At 43.6% G+C, this 22,573-nt stretch overlaps 1 protein-coding gene across 2 annotated transcripts; it reads left to right on the forward strand.

Annotated features, from left to right (window-relative positions):
* The first annotated feature begins 990 nt into the window (after nucleotides 1-990).
* SRP72 (signal recognition particle 72) lies at nucleotides 991-22,561 on the forward strand. 2 transcript variants are annotated; one of them, XM_083481739.1, is made up of 19 exons: nucleotides 991-1,283; nucleotides 3,570-3,690; nucleotides 4,912-5,035; nucleotides 6,428-6,571; nucleotides 8,337-8,448; nucleotides 9,513-9,544; nucleotides 10,313-10,437; nucleotides 10,535-10,592; nucleotides 10,743-10,874; nucleotides 11,028-11,156; nucleotides 11,774-11,846; nucleotides 12,497-12,561; nucleotides 14,417-14,512; nucleotides 15,878-15,981; nucleotides 17,011-17,088; nucleotides 18,115-18,252; nucleotides 18,478-18,515; nucleotides 20,289-20,448; nucleotides 22,277-22,561. In XM_083481739.1, exons 1-19 carry the CDS (start codon nucleotides 1,151-1,153, stop codon nucleotides 22,455-22,457), a joined length of 2,043 nt encoding a protein of 680 aa, XP_083337865.1. In that variant the 5' UTR covers nucleotides 991-1,150; the 3' UTR covers nucleotides 22,458-22,561. The 2 variants fall into 2 exon arrangements, 1 of the variants encoding a protein (XP_083337865.1); XR_014520553.1 differs by lacking the exon at nucleotides 22,277-22,561 and adding an exon at nucleotides 21,951-22,018 and having other exon boundaries at nucleotides 1,030-1,283; nucleotides 20,289-20,512.
* The last annotated feature ends 12 nt before the right edge of the window (nucleotides 22,562-22,573 follow it).

Genomic DNA, 22,573 nt, shown 5'->3' on the forward strand with positions numbered 1-22,573 from the left:
TTCCTGTGACTTGGTATCTCGTTACCTGCCATTGGGGACCCCTCCTGTGTTTTTCATCATGAATTCACAAGACGGTATTACTTACCTGCAGATTGTTGGGAGGCTGTGGAGCATTACAGGAAAATCTAGATTGGAGGGCAGCAATGCCGCAGGCGAAAGGATCTTGGCCTTTCTTGCTTATTGCTATATAACAACGAAAGAAGCATGTGGACCAAGGGAAAAAATGCAACAGTTTAGGGCCAAGATTAGCCCAGCTTTGAAGTTTCAGTTTGAGAGAGGAAAAGGGGATGAGGCTGGAGTTTTCTTGACCCTTTGCAGTGTTTTTCAAACTTTACAGACCCTCCAAGTGTCCAAGGCCACCCTGGTTTCTGATTTGATTTCCTTAGGACATCCTTATTTTAATCAGAGGGTATGGAGTTGTCTGACCCCGGAGCCATCTGAAAGTAGCCCTGTATAGGGAAGGGTTTTTTTTATTTATTTATAAAAGTGTAATGTTTTATTATGTTTTTATATATGTTGGAACCTGCTCAGAATGGCTGGGGCATCCCAGTCAGATGGGCAGGGTATAATAAAATTAATGATAATGGAATAGGATGTCCCTATTTTCATCGGAGAAATGTTGGAGGGTATGAACTTAGGTCCCCAGCCGTTGTTGGACTACAACGCCCATCATCCCTGAGCTCTGGCCTTGCTAGCTAGGGGTGATGGGAGTTGTAGTTCAACAACATCTGGGCCCCCCCCCCCCCCAGGCTGAGAAAGGCTGGTTGAGGTAAAGGAATTCTGCCTGTGTCCAGAGGCTCCCAGATTTAGGTGGCAGGAAACGAGTAGGGAATAAGTGGGCAGTGGGTTGGACTAGATGACCCTTGGGACACCCGCCAACTCTATGATTCTGAGCCAAACCAGTCTCAACGACTCGCGCATGCGCCTTCGCTGCACGCCTGCTTGGGAGGCCCGAGCGCGTGTGCCCTGGAGACGCATGCGCATTGGGCTCGCCGTTTTCCTAGAGAGGCGCGCTTTTTCTTTTGGTACACGACCAAGGCTTATAGTGCTACGTGGATGCACTTCCGGGTCGAAAGGCCATTGTCGGCGCCCCGCTTTCCCTGGCCTATCCTGCGCCTCCGCCCTCCGCTGCTTCTCTCCCTCTGCCAAGATGGCGGCGGGCGCGGGTGGCGGAAGTGGTGCCGGCGCGGCCGGGGCTGCCTCGGTGGCCTCGCTGTGGAGCGAAGTGAACCGCTGCGGCCAGAACGGCGACTTCGGGCGCGCCCTCAAGTCGGTCAATAAAAGTGAGTGGAGGGCGACGGGAGTTGCACCGGGCGAGGGACGGGGCTTTGCGCCTGGCGTCGCTTCCTTTATTCTCTCTCTCTCCGGGGTGGGGGTGGGGGGCAGCCTGCAACTTTTTCTTAGTGAACCCCCCTTCCCTTTGCGCGGGAGGGAGCTTCGAAACACGTCCCCAAGCGCTTCGCGTGCATTAGCTTCGCTGGAACCTTCACAACAACCCTGCAGAGCGGGAAGAACGGCTTGCCTCAGATTTGCTCGTGGCTGAGGGGTGGCTCATTCGCTTAGCCACCCCAGTAACACTCAGCGGTGACCCGGCGGCAGGCGGTGCTCCCGATATACGATATCTTTATTGTCATTGTCCCATGCAGAACAATGAAATTGAAAAACTACATAAAACATTCAAAAACCCCTAAAAACTCTGAAACCCCGTTTTAAAATACACTACAGTGGTATCTCGGGTTACATACGCTCAGGTTACATACGCTTCACGTTACATACTCCACTAACCTAGAAATAGTGCTTCAGGTTAAGAACTTTGCTTCAGGATAAGAACAGAAGTCGGGTTCTGGCGGCGCAGCGGCAGCAGGTTAAGTGGTGCTTCAGGTTAAGAACAGTTTCAGGTTAAGTACAGATCTCCGGAACGAATTAAGTACTTAACCCGAGGTACCACTGTATACTATCGAGACCCCTTATGCTGCGTTTAGAACCAGAATTGCATTTGCGTAGAAACTTTCTCAGGCGGCTAGTCCTGGCCTTTATAACCCTATATCTTCTTCCAGAAGGCAGAAGCTGAAGGAGATAATTTCCGGGGTGCATACTATCCTGCGCTATCTCTGCCGCTTTCTTATGGCACCTGACACCATAGATTTGATCTAAGGTGGGAAGAGTGCACCCAATTATTCTCTCTGCAGTCTTTACAACCCTGGATAGCATTGTTTTTTCCCTGGCTGTGCAGCTCCCACACCACACACACAGACCATAAGTTAATACACTCTCCACAGTGCAATGGTAAAATGCCATCAAAGGTCCTTTGAGAGATTGTTTTTCTGGAGGATTCTCAGAAAATATAACCTCTCCCGTGCCCCTTTCGTGCTGATCCCTCATTAAGAAGGTCTCTCTTCTCGTTTGGATCTTCATGAGTGACAAGGCTTGGTTCACTCTTTTCCGTGGGTGATGCCAGGCAAGCCCCTAGTCTTTCAACTTTAGCACTGTTGCCCCGCTTCAGTAGGGGAATGATGATGATAATTTTATTATTTATACTGCGTCCATCTGGCTGGGTTTCCCCAGCCACTCTGGGCGACTTCCATCACATCTTAAAAACATAATGAAATGTCAGACGTTAAAAATGGTTAACGACAGTATCGGCCTGGTTTTAGGGTGTTTGTAAAGACCGCAGTGAGGTAACGCAGGTGAAGTGTTTTGAATATTTTAAAGCATGCTGTAACTTGAGTATTAGTAACAGTGCAGTTCAATTCAGTGGATGTACGCCCAGGTAAGTGAGGTAAGTGGCGTGCTCTGGTCCATGAGATCACAAAGAGTCGGACACGACTAAACGATAACAAGTGAGGTTAGGATTGCAGCCACTTATTCCTCGAAGTGCTCTGTGGCTTTAACAGTTGTGTGACAGGCAGAAATACACGATGTGGTCATTCATGTCACTGTACTTGCATGCTTGGGAAAGTCTTGGTTGCTGAATTGTTACTTGGTTGTACAGGGGATGTGCTAGGGAAAAACCTGCCACGTATGTAAAGAGGAAGTGGGTTGTGCAGTTATGCATCTGTAAAAGAAGTGAATTGCTATATTGAATTGAGTTAGGATGCTAATCTATGAAACTGTCATATCACTTTGAAATAAGTCCTATGTTCAGTGGGACTTAATGCCTAGAATGTGTCTTTAGGCTTGCAGCAAAGTAGTCCCTCCTGCAGCTACACATTGCCCTCTCACTGTTGATCTTCCCTAGCAATCTGTCTTTCTACCATTGTATCACAGACTTGTAGAGTTGGAAAGGAGCCCAAGGGTAATTTATTCCAACTGCAGGGCAGGGATCTCAGCTAAAGCATCCATGACAGATGGTCATCCACGCTCTGCTTAAAAACCTCCCAAGGAAGGAGGAAGGAAGAATATAATAAGTTTGCCCACCAAACTTCTCACTAAGGAGCCTTTAATAAGCGTCCAACCGGTATGATTTGGTTTCTTGGACCACAGTTGGAAAAGTGCTGTGATAATCTAAACTGGTTGTTTTCAAGATACAAATAACAGTGCCTGGGTTTCCTTGCTTTTCCTTTTCCTAGTACTGCAGATCAGCAAGGATGATGCAACTGCTCTTCACTGCAAAGTGGTATGCCTTATCCAAAACGGAAGTTTTAAGGAAGCTCTCAGTGTGATTAACACCCATACCAAAGTATTAACCAGGTGAGTGTTGAATATTAGCTGCTTATCAAACAACATGGCTTTCAGACGATGCAAGAGTTCAAAATATGCAAACGGAAGCATTTACAAAATAAAGAAAAATACAGTTTCAAGAAAATTTTATTTCTTCTTAGTCAGTTAATTCTCAAAGTGTAGGCTAAAAAAGTTTACATTTTGAGTGTGGGGTGGTAAAAATTCCTGGTTGTTACAGGAGTTATCCAGTTGGGTTTCTATGTACATTAGTGTAATGAGCATTCTTCCTAATTGGAAGGCCGGTAATTCCCCAACAAATTCACGTTGCAGCCTCTGCTAATGTCTCTAGAGTATTAGAGTAACCATATCACACCCATACAGAGAGACAACAGAATTAGCTTCCGCCAGTGAGAGCTAATTGGGAGCAGCCAAGACCATGCAGAGGTGCAACAGGCAGCCTCCAGTGTAAATGTGTGCTTTTAGGTGCACTAGAGCATTTTATTGAATGAGTTTCTTGGTACACTAGAAGTTCTTTTGCAGCACACTAATATGTCCCAGCGTGCAGCTGCATAATTGCTGACCTAAATCCTGTGTGTCTGTATGTATCAAAAAAGGTTTCCTAGTTGCATTGTGGGAAAAGAAGCTACAAGACAAGTCATAGAATCATAGAAGTGTAGAGTTGGAAGTGAATCTGAGGGCCCTCTGGTTCAACCCCTGCAATGCAAGAATGTTAATATAGTGTTAATAAAAAAGCAGTTTATGGGATATCAAGAAAAATATCAATCCAGTAAGGATTGTATCAGTCAGTAAGCCAGCACTTTCAAAAGCAGTGTGGCATGCAGAAGGAATGTGTGTTCAATGCACAAAATATAGACACACTTCTTTGTCTTGTTAAGCAAATAAAAATTATTATTGTGACTCCATTCTATCTTTGCTTTTTCTGTGTTGCAATATATCTGTTAGAATATTGTTGCCATATTAGTCTGAGACAATGAGAAATTCATGAATATTAGCTCATTTCTTGAAGCTTATCATGTTAATTATTTTACATAATTACAAATGTGACACATGTCCAAAAATATGTCTTTGTGATTTCTAAAGTATTGGTTCCCTTTTCTTGTGTTGTTTGGTTCAATAGAATGTCAGTGTATATAGGATTCACTCTTCAGTAATGAGTCTTAGCAAACACAACTGCTTTTTGAAGAGTTGATAATGAGACATCACATCCCACTTCTGGCTTATATGTTACAGTGATGTGATAGCCTTTGAGAAGGCTTACTGTGAATACAGGCTGAACAGGATTGAAAATGCTCTGAAGACCATTCAAGGAGCCAGTCAGCAGACAGACAAGCTAAAGGAGCTGTATGGACAAGTGGTAACTACTGCTTTGCAAACTCGTACTGCTTTTAATAACTGGATATAAGGCTTCAGGTGCTGTGGTGGAGGAGTTTTCTCAATCTAAATGTGTGCTCTTTTACAGCAGGTTAGCAATCCCCTCAATGGGTCAGCCACAGCAATGGATGCTGACAGTCTACCAAGACTGTATTGAATAGTGAAGACTGTTTATAATGGTTCTTGTTAATTAAGCAAACCTGTCCTTACTTTTTGCCATCTTTCTTGTCCTCATGGATGGTGCTATGAAATGAGAACATTTCAAAATTGAAAATGCAGCTTAGCCGCATATTTTTCATTGTGCACAACATTATGAGACCAGAATTTAATATGACACTTCACTGGTATTTCACTTTACCTAAAGATCACTGATCTTTAAAATCAGCAGGTTTTAATGCTGGAAATGTCAATATAAGCAAGTGATAATATTTTTTTCATTTATGGGTGTATTCGGCATATCTATAAACCTATTGGACTCTAATAATAATAATAATAATAATAATAATAATAATAATAATAATAATAATAGTTAATTAATAATAAAGCCAAGAATAAAATTTTGATATTCTACTTGCTTTTCAATATCTTCCTGGTTGAGGATTAAGGGGTGATCAAATGCTTTAGAGAAACATCTTGTAGAAACTAGAATTGCCTGGGCTTAGCATGGAAACTTATTCCAGCAATTGTGAAGTGCTTCTCAGTGTTCTGGGAATTACCAAGAGGCATATTTTATGATGGACAGAATGTATTGGAGGAACAGTGTGTTTCCCATGACAACTCTGGGTCTATAGGCACATGCTATGTTGTTGCTCTTCTGCCTAGAACTTTTGGCATTTATTTTCTCAACAACCAGAGTTGACAGTTTAGAATTGATGACCTTGGTAACTATTATACATTCACTCTTTCTTCTTGAAGAAAGTTGTTGCTTAGTGACATGGATGGGGCTTGGTCTTTGTTCAGTGTTTCTTCCATAACACTGTGCATGGTTATTCTTTTTCAATAAAGTTTTTTTTCAAAAAAGAAGAAGAACTGGGGTTAGATTTCATTGTAGTGTAAAGTGGGGTATGCGTGTGCAGAACAAGGCCCACTCACACAATGGGATTTCCCCTGTGTGCCCCCTAAACGTGTTCTGGGGGTTCCCCAACACTCCAGTGAAGATTTGGGGGCTGCAAGGAAGAAGAGGAGCAAATCCCATTTTCCGATCTGACTACATTCTGTGCATGCAGCAACTTAGTTGAATCCCGTCCAATACCTGTCTGGATTATAGGTATAGTATAAACATTACTGAGATATTATGGTTGCTATTTTATTTTGCAGACCTAGTTTTGACTGTTTTCTGGTCTGTTGAGCTGCTAATCCAGATTTTTCCTTCCAGTTGTACAGATTAGAACGTTATGACGACTGTTTAGCTGTGTACCGGGACCTCATACGCAACTCACAAGATGATTATGAAGAGGAACGGAAAACAAACCTCTCTGCAGTTATTGCTGCACAGAGCACATGGGAGAAAGTCGTGCCGGTAAGTAAGTTTGTGGTAGTGTGTATGTGTACATGAGAGAGAGAGAGAGAGAGAGAGAGAGAGAGAGAGAGACTTCCTCCTTCATCTATTCTTGCTGTAAGTGAACTGCAGGTGAACTGCATAAACGCCATAAAATACAGGGAAGTGTCTTATTGGAACATTGACGTATGAAGCTGATATCTCTGTTATTCCCAAGTCTGGTAAAGACCAAACTATTCCAAATTATAGGCCTATCACCTTAATTACTGTAGTCAGCAAGATAATAATAGGAGTCATTCCTAACTAGACTGTGATGGCTATAATAGTACATTAATATTATTTGCCAAAGAGGGGGAGCAGATAATTTAAGGTTGGTAGGAAAACGGGATGCTTCAAACAGTAAAAGAGCTGATGTGGCTGCAGTTATTTCTCTAGATGCTGAAAAGGCTTTTGTCAGACTACATTGACAGTTTATTTCTGTTACTTTTGGGGGGAGGGAAAGGATTTCCTCAGGAAGTTATGGATTGGATTAGGATCTTATGCCTTTTCTCCCAATCACAGGTGAGGACAATTGGAATTTGGCACTTGAGGACATTCGTACACTTTTAAATTCCTGTAATGTGGGGACTGATAGACAAAAGTGGATTCTGCAGTATTTTAGAAGACATCTGACTTTTAGAAGACATTCCCTGTTTAGGGAAGCTTTTAATGTTTAATAGACTATTGTATTTTAATATTCTGTTGGAAGCCGGCCGTAGTGGCTGGGGAACCCCAGCCAGATGGGCAGGGTATAAATAATAAATTATTATTATTTCAAGGCTGGAAGGATAAACACCCAGCTGCTGCTCACTTGACTCCAGGCTGGTTGTACCACTGCTGCTTCCTGGGAGGCAGAGGGCAAGGTGCAAGATCAGCACAGTGCAAATACACCAGCAGGAGTACCAGATTAGCTCTGGCAGTGCATTTGCACTGTATTGACTTCCCTGCTGCTTCCGCCTCTCACATTCCTTAACAAGCAGTAACACGACTGATCAGAGGTCAGATGCATGCCACAGCCCCATCGTGCCATCAGAGACTGGCCCTGCTACACACACACACACACACACACACACACACACCCACCATGAGAAGATACAGCAGGTGGAAACACAGGATGGCCTCATCTGTGGTAGCTTTAAGACCATGGAGTGTACCACCCAAGGAAGCTTTCTTGTATCCAGGGTTGCATATATTTAAGTGGGCAGTTCAAAAAAAAACAACTTGCATTTTCCTACAATCTTCTTTAAATACAGTTTTTTAAATTCCTATTGCCTTTTTATATTGATATACCAGTTGAGTGTAAATGGTTACTTTTGCGTTTTTAATGTGGTTATTGTTTGTTGCCGTAAATGTATGCACAATCCTTTGTTTAGTAATTTACTTAACATCTGTTTATATGCAAAAGAATCTTTATGCTGCTACAACATATTGCTGCCAATGTGTGCTAAGGAATGAAAGAAACGCTTGATGAAAGGAGCCTGGGCTTCTAGAATCGTGCGATGATTTGCTTGCATATTGTTCTTTTGTGCCTCGTATATAATTAGAAAGAAGGATGTTCATACAGCTTCCTGTTAGTATGTATCACCTGCTTATGGCTTTTGAATTTACTGCATGTTAATTTAAGAACCTTTCATGCTTTGGAAGAATTGTTTTGATCTGCGTCTAGCCGTCTGACCCAAAGTGTTCATTCAAACTGGTTCAGAACGAGGTATCCCTTCATTTACTTAGTTATTTTTGCTCTGTCCAGGAGGATCTTGGCCTTCAAGAAGCCACATATGAGCTGAGTTACAATGCTGCTTGTTCTTTAGTTGGGCAGGCCAGGTTGAACGAGGCAATGAAAAGCCTACAAAGAGCAGAAGGTAATGAATAAGATTAATTTGTCCTTTCCTTGTAACCCGTTGTGCTGCTTTTGTGGAAAAACGTCACAAGATCTAAATCCTTTCATAAATGAAATTGAGAAAATAGACATGGGGATTATTGTGTCCCTAAATTTATTCTCTGCATCTGCCAATGTATTTCAAGAATGCCTTTACAGCCACCAGTAACCTGTCGTTCCTATAGACTGCACAGGATTTCCTCCCTGCACTAATTTGCATTCATTTTGGTAAGCAAAATCAAGTTTTGAATAGCTAGATCCCAATCCCCCCACCCCCTGCCGCCCCGGCAGCAACTTGGAAAAACAAGCAAAGACCAAGCAAAATAGAACTGAAGGGAGATTTGGGGAGAACGCAAGATGGTTAAATTGATAGTACTACTAAGAAATCCATAATTGTATCATGTATCGACACGCAGTTGGAAACTTAGGATCTAGTATATTAAGGGCAGATTAGGAATTAAGACTGATTATAGGATGCTGTCAAATACAGTCATACCTCGTGTTACGTTTGCTTCACGTTGCGGCTTTCCAGGTTACGAACACGGCAAACCCGGAAGTGTTTACTTCCGGGCTCGCTGCATGCACGGAAGTAATCTGTGCGGTTCGCACAAGTGCAGAAGTGCTCTTTCGCACACTTGCAATAGCGGCACTCTACTTAGGGACTTTTCAGGGTGCGAACGGCACCCCGAAACAGATCGCGTTCGTAAATAGAGATACCACTGTATAGAGAAATATCAGCATCTTTGCACTTCTGTGATGCAAATGAAGTTTCTACAGGCAAGTGTTAATCAGTGGTGGAACCTTGATTGGTGGCTCATATCGATGGCAAAATGTGTGCTACCTCCACTGTCAGAGGCAATACGACTCTGAATGCAAGTTTTTGGGCAGCACGAGTGGGAAGAGTGCTGCTGCACTCCTGCCTATAGGCTTCCTGTATGCATCTGGTTCACCACTGTGAGAACAAGGGGCTGGAATGGATGGGCCTTCGCTCTGATCCAGCAGGGCTGCTCTTATGTCCAAAATTAATTTGTCACACTTTCCTTGTAGATCTGTGTCGCCAGTCTCTCTCAGAAGATTCGGTGAGTCACTATTGTCACACCGAGAATACTTTTTCCGCTCAGCAGGTTTTAATATTCTCAGTATGTGTGCATGTAAGCTAATTGCATAAATCTGCTTGGTTATGTGTTATCTGCCTGCTTTCCTTCATCACACTGGATTTAAAGTATTCTCCATCAGCACTTTTATTTTTACTTCTGTGCCTTTAAATAGCAGTGTGCCTCTTTCGCATGTATGGCTTCAATGAGAAGCGTTAACAGTGTAGAATTAAACTTTGTGAATTCTGTAGCAAGGGCCATTGCTGATAGTAACAATTTAAATATCCAGAGCTTCCATTATCCGCTGAAGCCATTAAAAAAAGTATTCTTAGTGAACACAATCATGGCAAAGTGAGGCAGTTTTATCTCCCGGTGATATCAGTGGATGAGATTTGCATGCTTGCGTGACTCACCCAATGAGAGAAATGGCACCAGGAGTGCAATCCAATGCATATTTTCTCTATTCAATGGGGCTTGCTCTCTAGCTGTGTTACTAGTAAGTTTGCTAGTTACTAATAGATATATTTGCAGGTTTGGGTGATACTAAATTCCAGCTTGCATAAATTGGATTTACCCTTTCTCTCCCCTTCCCCTTCCTGGCAACCCCATGAATACCTCCCCCCCAAAATCTGCTCTGGGGGATTGGGGTCCACTGACTTGACATTGGATTCCATCCATTGATCTGTGGATACTATATAACTGGTGCAAGGTTTCAAGGTTGTGTGTTAACTTTTTTTTACTGTTTCCTTTTAGGATGTTACCGAAGAAGACATTGAGGCTGAACTGGCTATTATTCACGGTCAGATGGCTTATATCTTGCAGCTGCAAGGTCACACAGAGGAAGCCTTGCAACTGTACAATCAGATAATCAAACTGAAGTAAGTGACTTCTGTAAAATGGTGGCGTTGGTGGTCTTGGCATCTTTTTAAAAAAGAAGACGTATTTACAAATGCACATATGCTCTGTTCTCTGCAGGCCAACAGATGTCGGATTGCTTGCTGTCATCGCCAACAACATCATTACCATTAACAAGGTATGGCATTATCTTAGTAATTCCTCAAGCATGTTTTGCAGAAGAAATCACACAAAAGGAGCGTGATGTGTCTTAATTGCAGCAAGCAACCTGGGAAACATCATGTTCCTGTTGACTGAGTTATGCATCTTGGCATGCTGTCTTTCACAGGACCAAAACGTCTTTGACTCAAAGAAAAAGGTGAAACTGACCAACGCTGAGGGTGTTGAGCATAAACTCTCGAAGAAACAGCTCCAAGCAATAGAATTCAATAAAGCTCTGCTGGCCATGTACACCAACCAGGTAATGTTATGCCACTTCAATTGCTTTGATGCATGGTCTGTTACCTAGGAGGGCAGGGAGCAGCTTGGTTTGTTGGCTTACACTTCTAAATCCTGCCTTCTCTCTGTAGAATCAGCATTCCTAACCAGCCACTCTTTTCCTCTTGTTCCTTAGGCAGATCAGTGTCGCAAACTGGCATCAAGTTTACAGTCACAGAGTCCCGAACATCTCCTCCCTGTGCTAATCCAGGCAGCACAGTTGTGTCGAGAGAAACAGCATACCAAGGCAATAGAGCTGCTACAGGTAGGCTGTGGTTCGCTGCTTGAGGAAATATGCAGGAGATGACAAAGCTCTGAATCATTGTTCATCTAGATGAGGTTGAGGAGGAAGGGAATTCATGCTGGGCACTGGGAGTCATAGTTAGATTCGACAGCATTATTTTTGCACCAGCCCAAGCATTCAGTGAAACTATGGATTAGCTTGTTGAGCTAAGCCTTTTCCCAAGAAGTTAGGTATGGGAATACACTAGTGAGATCTGCTTGTCTGAGATCTGCAAGCAGTGAGAGATTTAGAGAGACAAGAGAACTGCCTTAAGTGTGGCTTGGTATAGGTGCAGTACATAAACGTGCCTGGTTGAAAACTATAGTACTAAGGTGCACTGCAAATCATGGTTTAGACTTAAGCATATTTTAGGTAATGGCATAGCAAATGGGACCCTTTATTACCATATTGCTGTGTATCCCTGTCCCCTAATAGAAGAGCTTCCGTTCCAGGGACTCGGAGTTTGTTACAGGAGAGTCAAGAGACATAAGACTCCACAGTGCAAAAACTATTCATTGCAAGGTCTCCCTGTTCTGGAAATTCTGAAGCTGATTCTGTTTGAAAGCCTCCTGATTTGTTTTTCCATTTCTGACCTGTAGGAGTTTGCCGATCAGCACCCAGAGAAAGCAGCAGAGATTAAGCTGACGATGGCACAGTTGAAAGTTGCTCAAGGTACTGTAGCCTCATTTCCTTTGGAAAGAAGCTTCCTGAGCATTCAGCTACAGTTTCATACTGTTTCCATATACTACAATGAGCACTCTCATTCTTAACTCATTTTTTTCTCAAAGGGAGGCTGCTTTCTGGGGAAGCTTAGGTTAAAGGCAGGAAGGGGCAATACCTGAAGTCTTCACCATCTAGAAAGCTTGCAAGTTGAACAAATTTGTATGATTTTCTTACAGAGCAGTGGTGATGATGATGATAGCATTTTTGCATAATTCAAGTTTTACTAATTAGGAAAAATATGGAGCCCTGAACCCTCTCAGCTGTGACCAGTGAAATTCTTATTTAAACATCCCTTTAGCTTTTGATACTTCAGTTATTTCCCACATGTTTTCATGCATATTTTTTGCAGTCATAAGGGCTAGCACCTTTCGCTCTTTAAATAAAAGGCTGAGCTTCTCATCAAGCTGGCTTCTGCAGAATCGTGGCAAGCATGCAGCCCTGATTGATGGTTTCTATAATCGCTCCTTTTTATCTGTCTAATAAAAAGAGAGTTGCTTGATGGTAGAACAGATGTCCTAGCGCAGAGGACTGGAGCCAGTTGCCAATAACCACACTTTTTGTTCTCCTTCCCTTCCCCTTTCTCTCTCTCTCTCTCAAAGGCAGTGTCACGAAAGCATGTATCATCCTGAGGTCTATAGAAGAGTTAAGGCACAAACCAGGCATGGTAGGTTGCAGCTAAATCTAAACACATGCAGAGCTTTATGCATCCTATTGACACCCCCCCCCCATGTCATATTCTTCTCCTAGCATGCCATTCTGACCTTAGGTTGGGTGGTTAGACTACTTCTTCTTTTTGACATCTGTCTGTCTCAAGAGACAATGGAGCGTTTGTGGGTGGGGAGTCAAACCACTGTGTTAGCAGCACCGAAGTGACCTCCCCAGGGCACAAACCAGGGTAGTGTTTTTGGAGGTCCTGGGCTGCCCAGATTAAAAAACACCACTCTCGGCCTCACTGATGTGGTTCAAAGGAAAGCAGAGCAATGTGTTTGGCACCATCTTGGCTACAGGAGTTGCTGGAAGGAGGTATACAAGGCACCATCCATCCATTTTAGGGACTCCACGCTGGATTTGTGTAGGGTTTACTCCTTGGCCTTTTCTTCTCCTGAAGACATCCCACAAGGCAGTGGAGGTTTAGGATTAGAGCTTTCGTTCTCCTGGATGGGCTGCCTTCCCAGGTTGACAAGTCCCATCATGGCTGGACTACAAGTTGCTCATTTGCCTCTTTATTTTGTATGCGTAAGTTCTGTTTGGACTCTTGATCAGTAATGTGTTTGGTCCACAGGACTTAGCAATAACAGACATCTTGATCTCTTCTGTCTCCTGTTGCTAGAGGTGTGTAACTCAACAACATGAATCTTTGGCTACTAATCTAGCAGCGATTGTGAACTTGGCCCTGAAGCAAGCTTGTAAATGTCCAAAATTTTGCGCCAAGATATCACATATGTTATGGTCTTATATAAATAGTTTCCATGACTTGCTTAATTTCCAAGTTGTGTGAATATTTCAGGTTTTTCGTGCTCTTCCAATATGGGAATGACAATATTTAAATCCTGCTTTCTGCTAAAAGAAGCATACAACACAAAACTACTCAATGCAATTGAGCAAAAGTACAACTAATAGCCAATTTCTAAAAGCAGTAACAAATAGTAAATTAGGGTGTTACACATTAAAAGCCTGCCAGAATAAAAGTTCATTCAGTTTTGGGTGAAATAATTTCATTTGGGAGAGTATTTCAAAGCTGCAGCACTACCACCAAAAAGGCCCTGTCTCTTGTTTGCTCACTAAGTTTTCTAAGATGGCACTGCAAAACAATGCCTCCAACATGCATCTTAATCAAGGTTCTCCCAATATGGGAGCAAGCAGTGCAGAAAGTTTTGATATAGCTTACCTTAAAGGTAAAGGGACCCCTGACCATTAGGTCCAGTCGTGGCCGACTCTGGGGTTACGGCGCTCATCTCGCTTTACTGGCCGAGGTAGCCGGCGTACAGCTTCCGGGTCATGTGGCCAGCATGACTAAGCCGCTTCTGGCGAACCAGAGCAGCGCACGGAAACGCCGTTTACCTTCCCGCCTGAGCGGTACCTATTTATCTACTTGCACTTTGACGTGCTTTCGAACTGCATGGTGGCTATAAGGAATATTAACAAAATGTAAGTGAAATGCTTGGACACTTTGAAAAAGTGCTGTGTAGATGCCATGTGTTGGAGAGAGCAAAGCACATAACAGCAAGGTTGATTCTTATTTAAGAAAACTTGCACTCTTTCTTGTCATATTAAGCCAAGGCTGCTTTATCCCTTGAGTGCTGTCACTTGACTCCACTACTTTTGAAGAAATGTAGTAAAAGAGAAGTAAATATTGCTTCAGTGTGTGTGCGCTTTCATGTGGTGACAGTATTCTACTTAATGAAATAATAAAAGTTACATTTATAATTTTTAAAAAATGTGGCCCTGGCATACATTCCAGTACTTATTGCTCGCTAAAAATATTGCTGACTTTAATGTTGTGTTCTAAACTGTTACAGGTATCTGCATTAGTGACAATGTATAGCCATGAAGAAGATATTGATAGTGCTATAGAGGTCTTGGCTCAAGCAATTGAATGGTATCAAGAATTTCAGGCAAGTATTAGTCCGATGAGATGCCAACAGATAAGCTGCTCGGTATTTTGTGTTCAACTTGCATTACATCCCTGATAAAATAGTAGAAATATGATAAGTACATCACAGCTCTTTATAATGTAAAAAGACATTTATTATCTGAATTTGCTAGCCAGTTGTATTCGTAAGTGGTTTGTAACTGCTACTGTGCTGCAAGAAATAAATTAAATAATTCAAGTTTCCCATGAGCCCCAAATCTCAACTGCAGTGGAGAGGCTGCCTGTTGCCTCTCTGCATGATTGCCTGTTCTGTTCTTGTCTCCTTCACTGGAGCAGTTCTCCAGTTTATCTGTCAGTAGATGTCATTTGGATCATCCAAAAACTTCTGATTCAGAGTCCATGGAATTAACTGACCTGAAAGAGATGGATGCAAAAATTCAGGAGAGATCCCCTAGTGTGGGGTAGCTCTCACATTCACAAGTCAAGATTTGCTTAAGTCAAGCAGTGGCCTTCCCTGGCCCCTGTAGTGCCCACCCCTCCTCTGAAATCAGAATTGAAAGAGGAATTCTGTTGCAGCCATTAGAGCAGATGCATTGTACATATGGTGCCTGTGACAGCTTCTCGGTTTGAAAATATGCTCAAGGCTCCAAAAGGTTAGCAGCTCCTGCTCTAAGTGTAGACTTCTTTGTGTGCACAAGGTGAAATGTGCCCTCAGGTTTAATTGAGGGGAAGTGTGCTGTGCCTCAGCTGTTTGGAAGTCTGCAAAAAAATTGCAGTGCATCTGAAGAAGTGTGCATGCACACGAAAGCTCATACCAAGAACTAACTTAGTTGGTCTTTAAGGTGCTACTGGAAGGAATTTTTTATTTTGACTATGGCAGACCAACACGGCTACCTATCTGCAAAAAAATTGTTCTGTAGAATTTTCCTGATTTCATCCGTATTTTGTGGGAAGACTCGGTTACGCATTGGAGTAGTTATAATTCCACAGCTGTTGAAAGTCAGTATTCTGAGCTTGATAGTGTGATTGCAGTCTTGCAGCTCATAACAGACAAATACACCATTGCAGTTGTATGCCATCAAAGTTGTCCTGTTCACACAAGGACTTTCAATGGCTCAGTGGAAATTCTTGCCCTTCTGCATGTCCCCATCTGATATGGAGGGTGGAGGAGGAACCCAGAACAGATTTGAGGGTGCACAGGGGGAATTTCTTGTACGAATGATACACCTTTGTTACCTACAACCGCTGCTCTTGGGAGTCCCCTAAACTCTCATGGCTCCAAGCATGAATCAGTCTCTTCAGTGGGTTAAAAAAGAGAGTGATCACTCATGTCATTGTTTTAGCTGTTTTCAAACTTAACTTTAAGCAAACCTTTTTTCACCCCCAGCCAAAGTCTCCAGTTCATTTGTCGTTAATTAGGGAAGCTGTCAACTTCAAGCTAAAACACGGACGGAAGAAGGAAGCCATCAGCGATCTAGAGGAGCTGTGGAAGTAAGTCCCTTCCTGAGAGCTAATAAGTGAGTTTTACTGCAAAAGACTCAGTGGCCCCACTAACTTTTGAAACAGAAGTAGACAGTTACTTCAGTAGTGTTAAAAATGTATTTATGCAGCAAATGAGATAAGGCATATTAAAATGGGTTGTGCCCAGTGTTACATGAACAGCATCCCACTTGTGCAGTGGGACTTACCTTTCCAGTATACCTGAAGGAGCATCTCCACCCCCATCGTTCAGCCCGGACACTGAGATCCAGCGCCGAGGGCCTTCTGGCGTTTCCCTCACTGCGAGAAGCAGAGTTACAGGGAACCAGGCAGAAGGCCTTCTCGGTAGTGGCTGCCACCCTGTGGTATGCCCTCCCACCAGTTGTCAAAGGAATAAATAACTATCAGATGTTAAGAAGGCATCTGAAGGCAGCCCTGTTTCGGGAAGTTTTTTAATGACTGGTGTTTTAATGTATTTTTAATCTGTTGGAAGCCGCCTAGAGTGGCTGGGGAAACCCAGCCAGATGGGCGGGGTATAAGTAATAAATTATTATTATTATTATTCCTCTCCTCTCCCCACGTGCCCCCAAAATCTGCTTCAGTGGGTCCCTTTGGAGACTGTGCAGTGGGGGCTGTGTGAGAGAAGAGGGGAAACTTGTGGTGTCTCTACCTGTGCTTTGGACACACTTTTGTCACCCTGCAATCCCCTATATATGTGGGCACACCTGGTTTCTGGCAAGCTATTGAAGCGAATGGGTGTTGCCCCAATGAGCTGCTGGAACATCCACAGAGTGAGCAACCTCTTCAATCATTAGATTCTCTTTTGGTCCCTTTCCCTACTCCTGCCACCCATCTCTAAGATGCAGCTTTACCTGAGCCAGCGTGCACCTTGAAAATATTGTCTGTGGCTCCTATGGAAGGTGGAGGCAGGGTGCTTCATTTGCCTGCTTATATGAGGTGTCCTTCCTGTGGTGTGCAACACTGGGCTTGACTGCTCTCTTTAGAACAGGCTAAAACTCTCGCACTTCTTTACTTTTGTAGGCAAAATCCAGATGATGTCCATACCCTGGCCCAGCTCATTTCTGCATACTCCCTGGTGGATGGTGAGAAAGCTAAAGTGTATCCTTCCTTGTGTGGCTGAGGAAGGTGAGACAAGGAGGTATTCTTTGACCACTTCCTTATATCAGAGTAATTGCTGCAGTGATGCTTTTCAAAGTTTCCAGCTTTTGGAGTATGGTGCCATGTTCTCTGCCAAAGAAATCCTGTGTCTTCTGGAATTCCCCCGTGCGTGTTCTAAGACTTTCACATCTCACTGGCCTTTGAACCTCACTGTTGTCTCATAGGGTGCATACAACACACACATCCAACTAGGAAGTTCAGGTACAGCTGGGTTGGTGTTGTTATTGTTTAGTCGTGTCCGACTCTTCATGACTCCATGGACCAGAGCACGCCAGGCACTCCTGTCTTCCACTGCCTCCCGCAGTTTGGTCAAACTCATGCTGGTAGCTTCGAGAACACTATCTAACCATCTCGTCCTCTGCTGTCCCCTTCTCCTTGTGCCCTCCATCTTTCCCAACATCAGGTTCTATTCCAGGGAGTCTTCTCTTCTCATGAGGTGGCCAAAGTATTGGAGCCTCAACTTCACGATCTGTCCTTCCAGTGAGCACTCAGAGCTGATTTCCTTAAGAATGGAGAGGTTTGATCTTGCAGTCCATGGGACTCTCAAGAGTCTCCTCCAGCACCATAATTCAAAAGCATCAATTCTTCAGCGATCAGCATTCTTTATGGTCCAGGCTGGGTTGGTAGTCTTTCCTTTTAACTCCATGTTTTCATCAAGCAAAGGTACAAAAACACTATTCTACTGTTTTGATCCCCAAATGCCAAGCACCTCTGTTTCTTTTAGAAGCTCAGCCTCTCATGGTCACTCTGCCCATCCAGAAAGTAAAAAAGAAATTTGTTACCCCATTATATAATGTTCCCTTCCTATGCAACAGAGAATTCTTCCCAGTCTCCTAGCTTAGTTTCTCTCTGTCGTTATTGTACCCACTAAACTGCTTTTGAGATCCTGAGAATGATTTTCTCTCTCTCTCTCTTATTTGCCTAATGTGTTCATTTTGATATTCCTTAACCCCTCCTTTGCAATAGACTTAGCAAACACTTGCCTTCTTCGGACACCATGTCTCTGAAAGTAGATGTGGATGCTCTTGAAAACTCGCATGGGGCTACATACATTCGGAAGAAAGGAGGGAAACCCGCGGTTGAGAACCAGCAGAAAGAACAAGGGTAAAGAAGCTTTTTAAGTAATCCTTGACATCCGGAGTCAGTGTTAATATGAAGACGTCCAGCTCAGCGACCAAAATAAGTTTTCTGTCTTCCAGCTACAAGCTTGCCCTATTTCTCCTGTACAAAGCCACTAGATATGCTCCCCTTGACATCCATTAGTTCTGTTCTTTCTGCTGCATCTCAAGCATGCTCATGTCTGTTCATGTGCTGTTGTTTTTTTTCCAGCCAAGGCGACGTCAAGAAGAAGAAGAAGAAAAAGAAGGGTGAGTGTTGTTAGCAATGGCTGTATAGCTGTTTGGAGTTCAAAAGTGCTTCTGGAGAAGTTGGCTAAAACTATCTAAGCCAGGAGTCGAGAACCTATGACCTTCCAGATGTTGTTGGACTTCGTCTCCCAGAAGGTTCAATCCCCAGTGTCTCCAAGTAGGTCTGGGAAGGACTTCTTTTGGAGACCTTAAAAGCAGCTGCTAATCAGTGTAGACAGTAATGAACTAGATGGACCAATTGTTCTGAACCGCAGGCCCAAAGGAGGACTTGTGGGAGTGAGTGGTTGGGTGCAGGGATACCAAAAAAGGATGTCAAAACACCAGAGTGATCATTTCTAGTGCTTTATTAAAAGAAAGGTGTAGATTTACAGCAAATCAGCCTGCTGGGTCTCCCAGCCTTTAGAGACGAGGGATGAGCACTGCAGCAAGAAGATATCTTGTCCGCGCCCAAGCAAACATTCATTCATTCTTTGTACACAAAACAGCATGTGGCACTTTGGCCAGGACTTTCCATCGCTCCACCTGACCAGATAAGGGCATAGGTGGCAAATACCCAAATCTCTCAGATAAGATTCCCCTTCTAGAGCCCAGCACCCCACCCCACAGATAAGGATAGCATCAAAGCAAACCAACTAGCCTATGTCAAAGCAAGTGAATATATGTACTCATTGCTACAACTACCAATTAATTTTGGCGTTACCTTGACTACCAAGATGGCATTAGCAGAGCTTCTAGAACAGTCCACCTTTGGTTCAACACACCAAGGGACTAGCTTGGTATAAGTCAGTTTCTTATGCGTCTGTTATTTATTAAAATATTTTAAATACATACTTTATTTATTAAAGTTAAATATTTATCAATTGTTAGGTATCTCTGCCCATTAGCAGTGCTGCATAGGGCAGATAGGAGTTGGGAGTGCAACAGCATCTGCAGAGCTACATGTTCCTCATCTAAACACCACTGTACTAGGGTGGAATTTTTAAAAAACGACTCAAGAAGCTAACTTCAAATTAAGTTGACTTTCAGCAAAGTCAGGAAATTGCAGCAATTGTGCGACATTAATGGTAGCGTCCTGGACTTCTTGTTTCAAGGCACCATACTTCTCAATACCAGTTGCAGGGATTAAAAGCAGGGGTGGGCTGTTGCCTTCATTTTCTGCACACAAACTTCCCTAAAGCATTTTGCAGGCCACTGTCAGAGACAAAAATAGATGGATATTTTGGGGACTGATCTAGGAGCGCTTTTCTAACACAAACGTTTTGAGTACTGTAGATTCCAGCGTATTAGATGACCCTTCCAAATTGGCAGCTGCAATTTGGGGGTTTGTCTTATAAGCCCAGTCGCCTAATACGCTGGGCAGCTCCGTGCCAGGAGAAAGCCGCCGTAGCTTTCGCCGTAGACGACCCCCGACTTTTTAACCTCTTTTCCGGGGTTAAAAAGTCATCTTATACACTGAAATCTACGGTAGGTCTCCATGCTCTTACGTGAAGTCGGTTCTCCACAGTATTTAAAGTCTAGGTATAGCTTGCTAATTGCAACAACCCAATTTTTGGTGTTGCAATGAAAAGCTAAAACATGTCAGCATAAAGGTATTTGTGGTTTGCACACAATGAGAGTGTTCTCTGTCTCCGACCATGGTAGTGCTGTACAGCTTTGGCTGATAAGGCGTTTACCTGCAGTGCGGCTGTTTTTAAATCATGATGAGTCTCCCATGCTGAACACTCCTTAGTATTCAGAAAAGGAATATTCTTTTTTTTTTAACCTACTCCTTAGGAAAACTGCCAAAGAACTATGACCCTAAAGTTGCTCCTGACCCGGAGCGCTGGCTTCCAATGCGGGAGCGCTCCTACTATCGCGGGCGGAAGAAGGGCAAGAAGAAGGACCAGATTGGGAAAGGGACCCAGGGAGCAACAACAGCAGCTTCTTCTGAATTGTGAGTAACGGGACCCAGCCTTGCGAGCCTTGATTCTAGAGTCCTCTCAGTGTCCCAGGGCAAGGTAATCAGGTAATCAAAGAGAGCTACTCCCCTTGAAAGGAAGATCACTATTGCACACAATCTCCAAGAGTAGGTAGAGAATGAGAGTCACAGTAAGGGAGTGGAGAATGGGACATCCCTGCCCTCTTTCTGCAGTTGCCATTCAGAAAAGGCTTAAAGAAGTGGCTTTTTGGAACTGGCACTGGTACTCAATGCGGGGGGGGGGGGTTAAAATTATTATTTTTAAATTTTGTAGATCTCAGGGTTGTTCACAGCATAAAACCACAAGATAAAACCACAAAATTCATAATAAAAACAAGAACGAAACAAAGCAATAACCCCCCAACACATTTAAAAGGATATAGGCAGCCAAAGGCCTGGTTGAAGAGGAACGTTTTCGCCTGGTGCCTAAATGTGTATAATGAGGGCGCCAGGTGAACCTCCTTGGGGAGAGCACTCCACAAACAGAGAGGCGCTGCTGAAAAGGCCCGTTCTCATGTTGCCACCCTCCAGACCTCATGGAGGAGGCACACAAAGAAAGGCCTCAAATGACGATAGCAGTACAGTGCTACCTCAGATTACAAACACTTCAGGTTACAAACTCCGCTAACCCGGAGGTAGTACCTCGGGTTAAGAACTTTACCTCAGGATGAGAACAGAAATTGCGTGCTGGCGGCAGCGGGAGGCCCCATTAGCTAAAGTGGTACCTCAGGTTAAGAACAGTTTCAGGTTAAGAACAGACCTGTGGAATGAATCAAGTTCATAACCCAAGGTACCACTGTATCTGGGTCGGTTCATATGGAGAGAGGCAAACATCCTATAGGAGGATCCAAGAGTGCAGGAAGATGAGCAGGCTTTGTGGGCCTGGGAAAGATGAAGAGACGAAGGCAATAGAGTTGTCCGCAGCCTTTCTCAACCTTGGGTCCCCAGATGTTTTTGGCCTACAACTCCCATCATCCCTGACCACTGGTCCTGTGAGCTAGGGATCATGGGAGTTGTAGGCCAAAAGCATCAGAGGACCCAAGGTTGAGAACCACTGGCTCAAATCATCTGAAGGGCTGGAACTTAGGAACTCCTTTGGTGACTGAATATCTCAATCTCTTTTGGCAGTCCTACAGGAATCAGGATTTTTTACTTCAATGTGTCTGTATGCAGGCATCCTAGAGGGAAAGCATCCAGCTCCTAGAAAAGAGTAACACCCCCCCCCAGCCACATGTTCTCCAAGAATAAAAAAATTATCCCAAAGCGTTATATATGAATGGCATGCTGATGCATATATTGTAGCACCTGCAGTATACAGTCGTACCTTGGAAGTCGGAACAGAATCCGTTCCGGAAGTCTGTTCGAATTCCAGAACGTTCGGAAACCAAATCATAGCTTCTGATTGGCTGCAGGAAGCTCCTGCAGCCAATCGGAAGCCCTGTCGGATGTTTGGGTTCCAAAGAACGCTTGCAAACCAGAACACTCACTTCCGGGTTTGCAGTGTTCGTGAGCCAAAGTGTCTGAGGAGTTCCAAGGCATTCGGGATCCAAGGTACAACTGTACTAGCTAGCAGTGGCTCAATTCTGCCCACAACGTATTGTAAAAAAAGGGGGGCTACAATTTCTAAGTGGTGTTCTTCTCTTATGTAAAGGAATGAATTCTTCACTGCAAGCAACAATATATGACATGTACGTGAGGTTTAACCTGTTTGTTTTGTTTTTGCTGCTGACAGGAGGACAGAAGATATACCATACATCTAAGCTCTGTGTGATAATAATCCCATTTGTCTCTTCCTTGTCTACAGGGATGCTAGCAAGACTGCAAGTAGTCCACCTACATCCCCAAGGCCTGGCACCGTAACAGCAGTTCCATCTGCATCAACAAGCAACATTATACCGCCGAGGCATCAAAAGCCTGTTGGCGCAGCTGCCACAAAGAAGAAACAGCAGCAGAAGAAAAAGAAAGGTGGGAAAGGAGGCTGGTGATCATGGCAAGCAGGCTGTTTAAACTGAAATTGCCTGTCTTCCTTTTATTTTCTTTTTTTCCAATTGCGAATGCCAAGAGCAGAATAAAGGTCAAACAAAAAGCAGGTGGATATGTG

Source organism: Podarcis liolepis (assembly GCF_965112155.1).
Source record: "Podarcis liolepis genome assembly, chromosome: 17".
Taxonomy (NCBI): domain Eukaryota; kingdom Metazoa; phylum Chordata; class Lepidosauria; order Squamata; family Lacertidae; genus Podarcis; species Podarcis liolepis.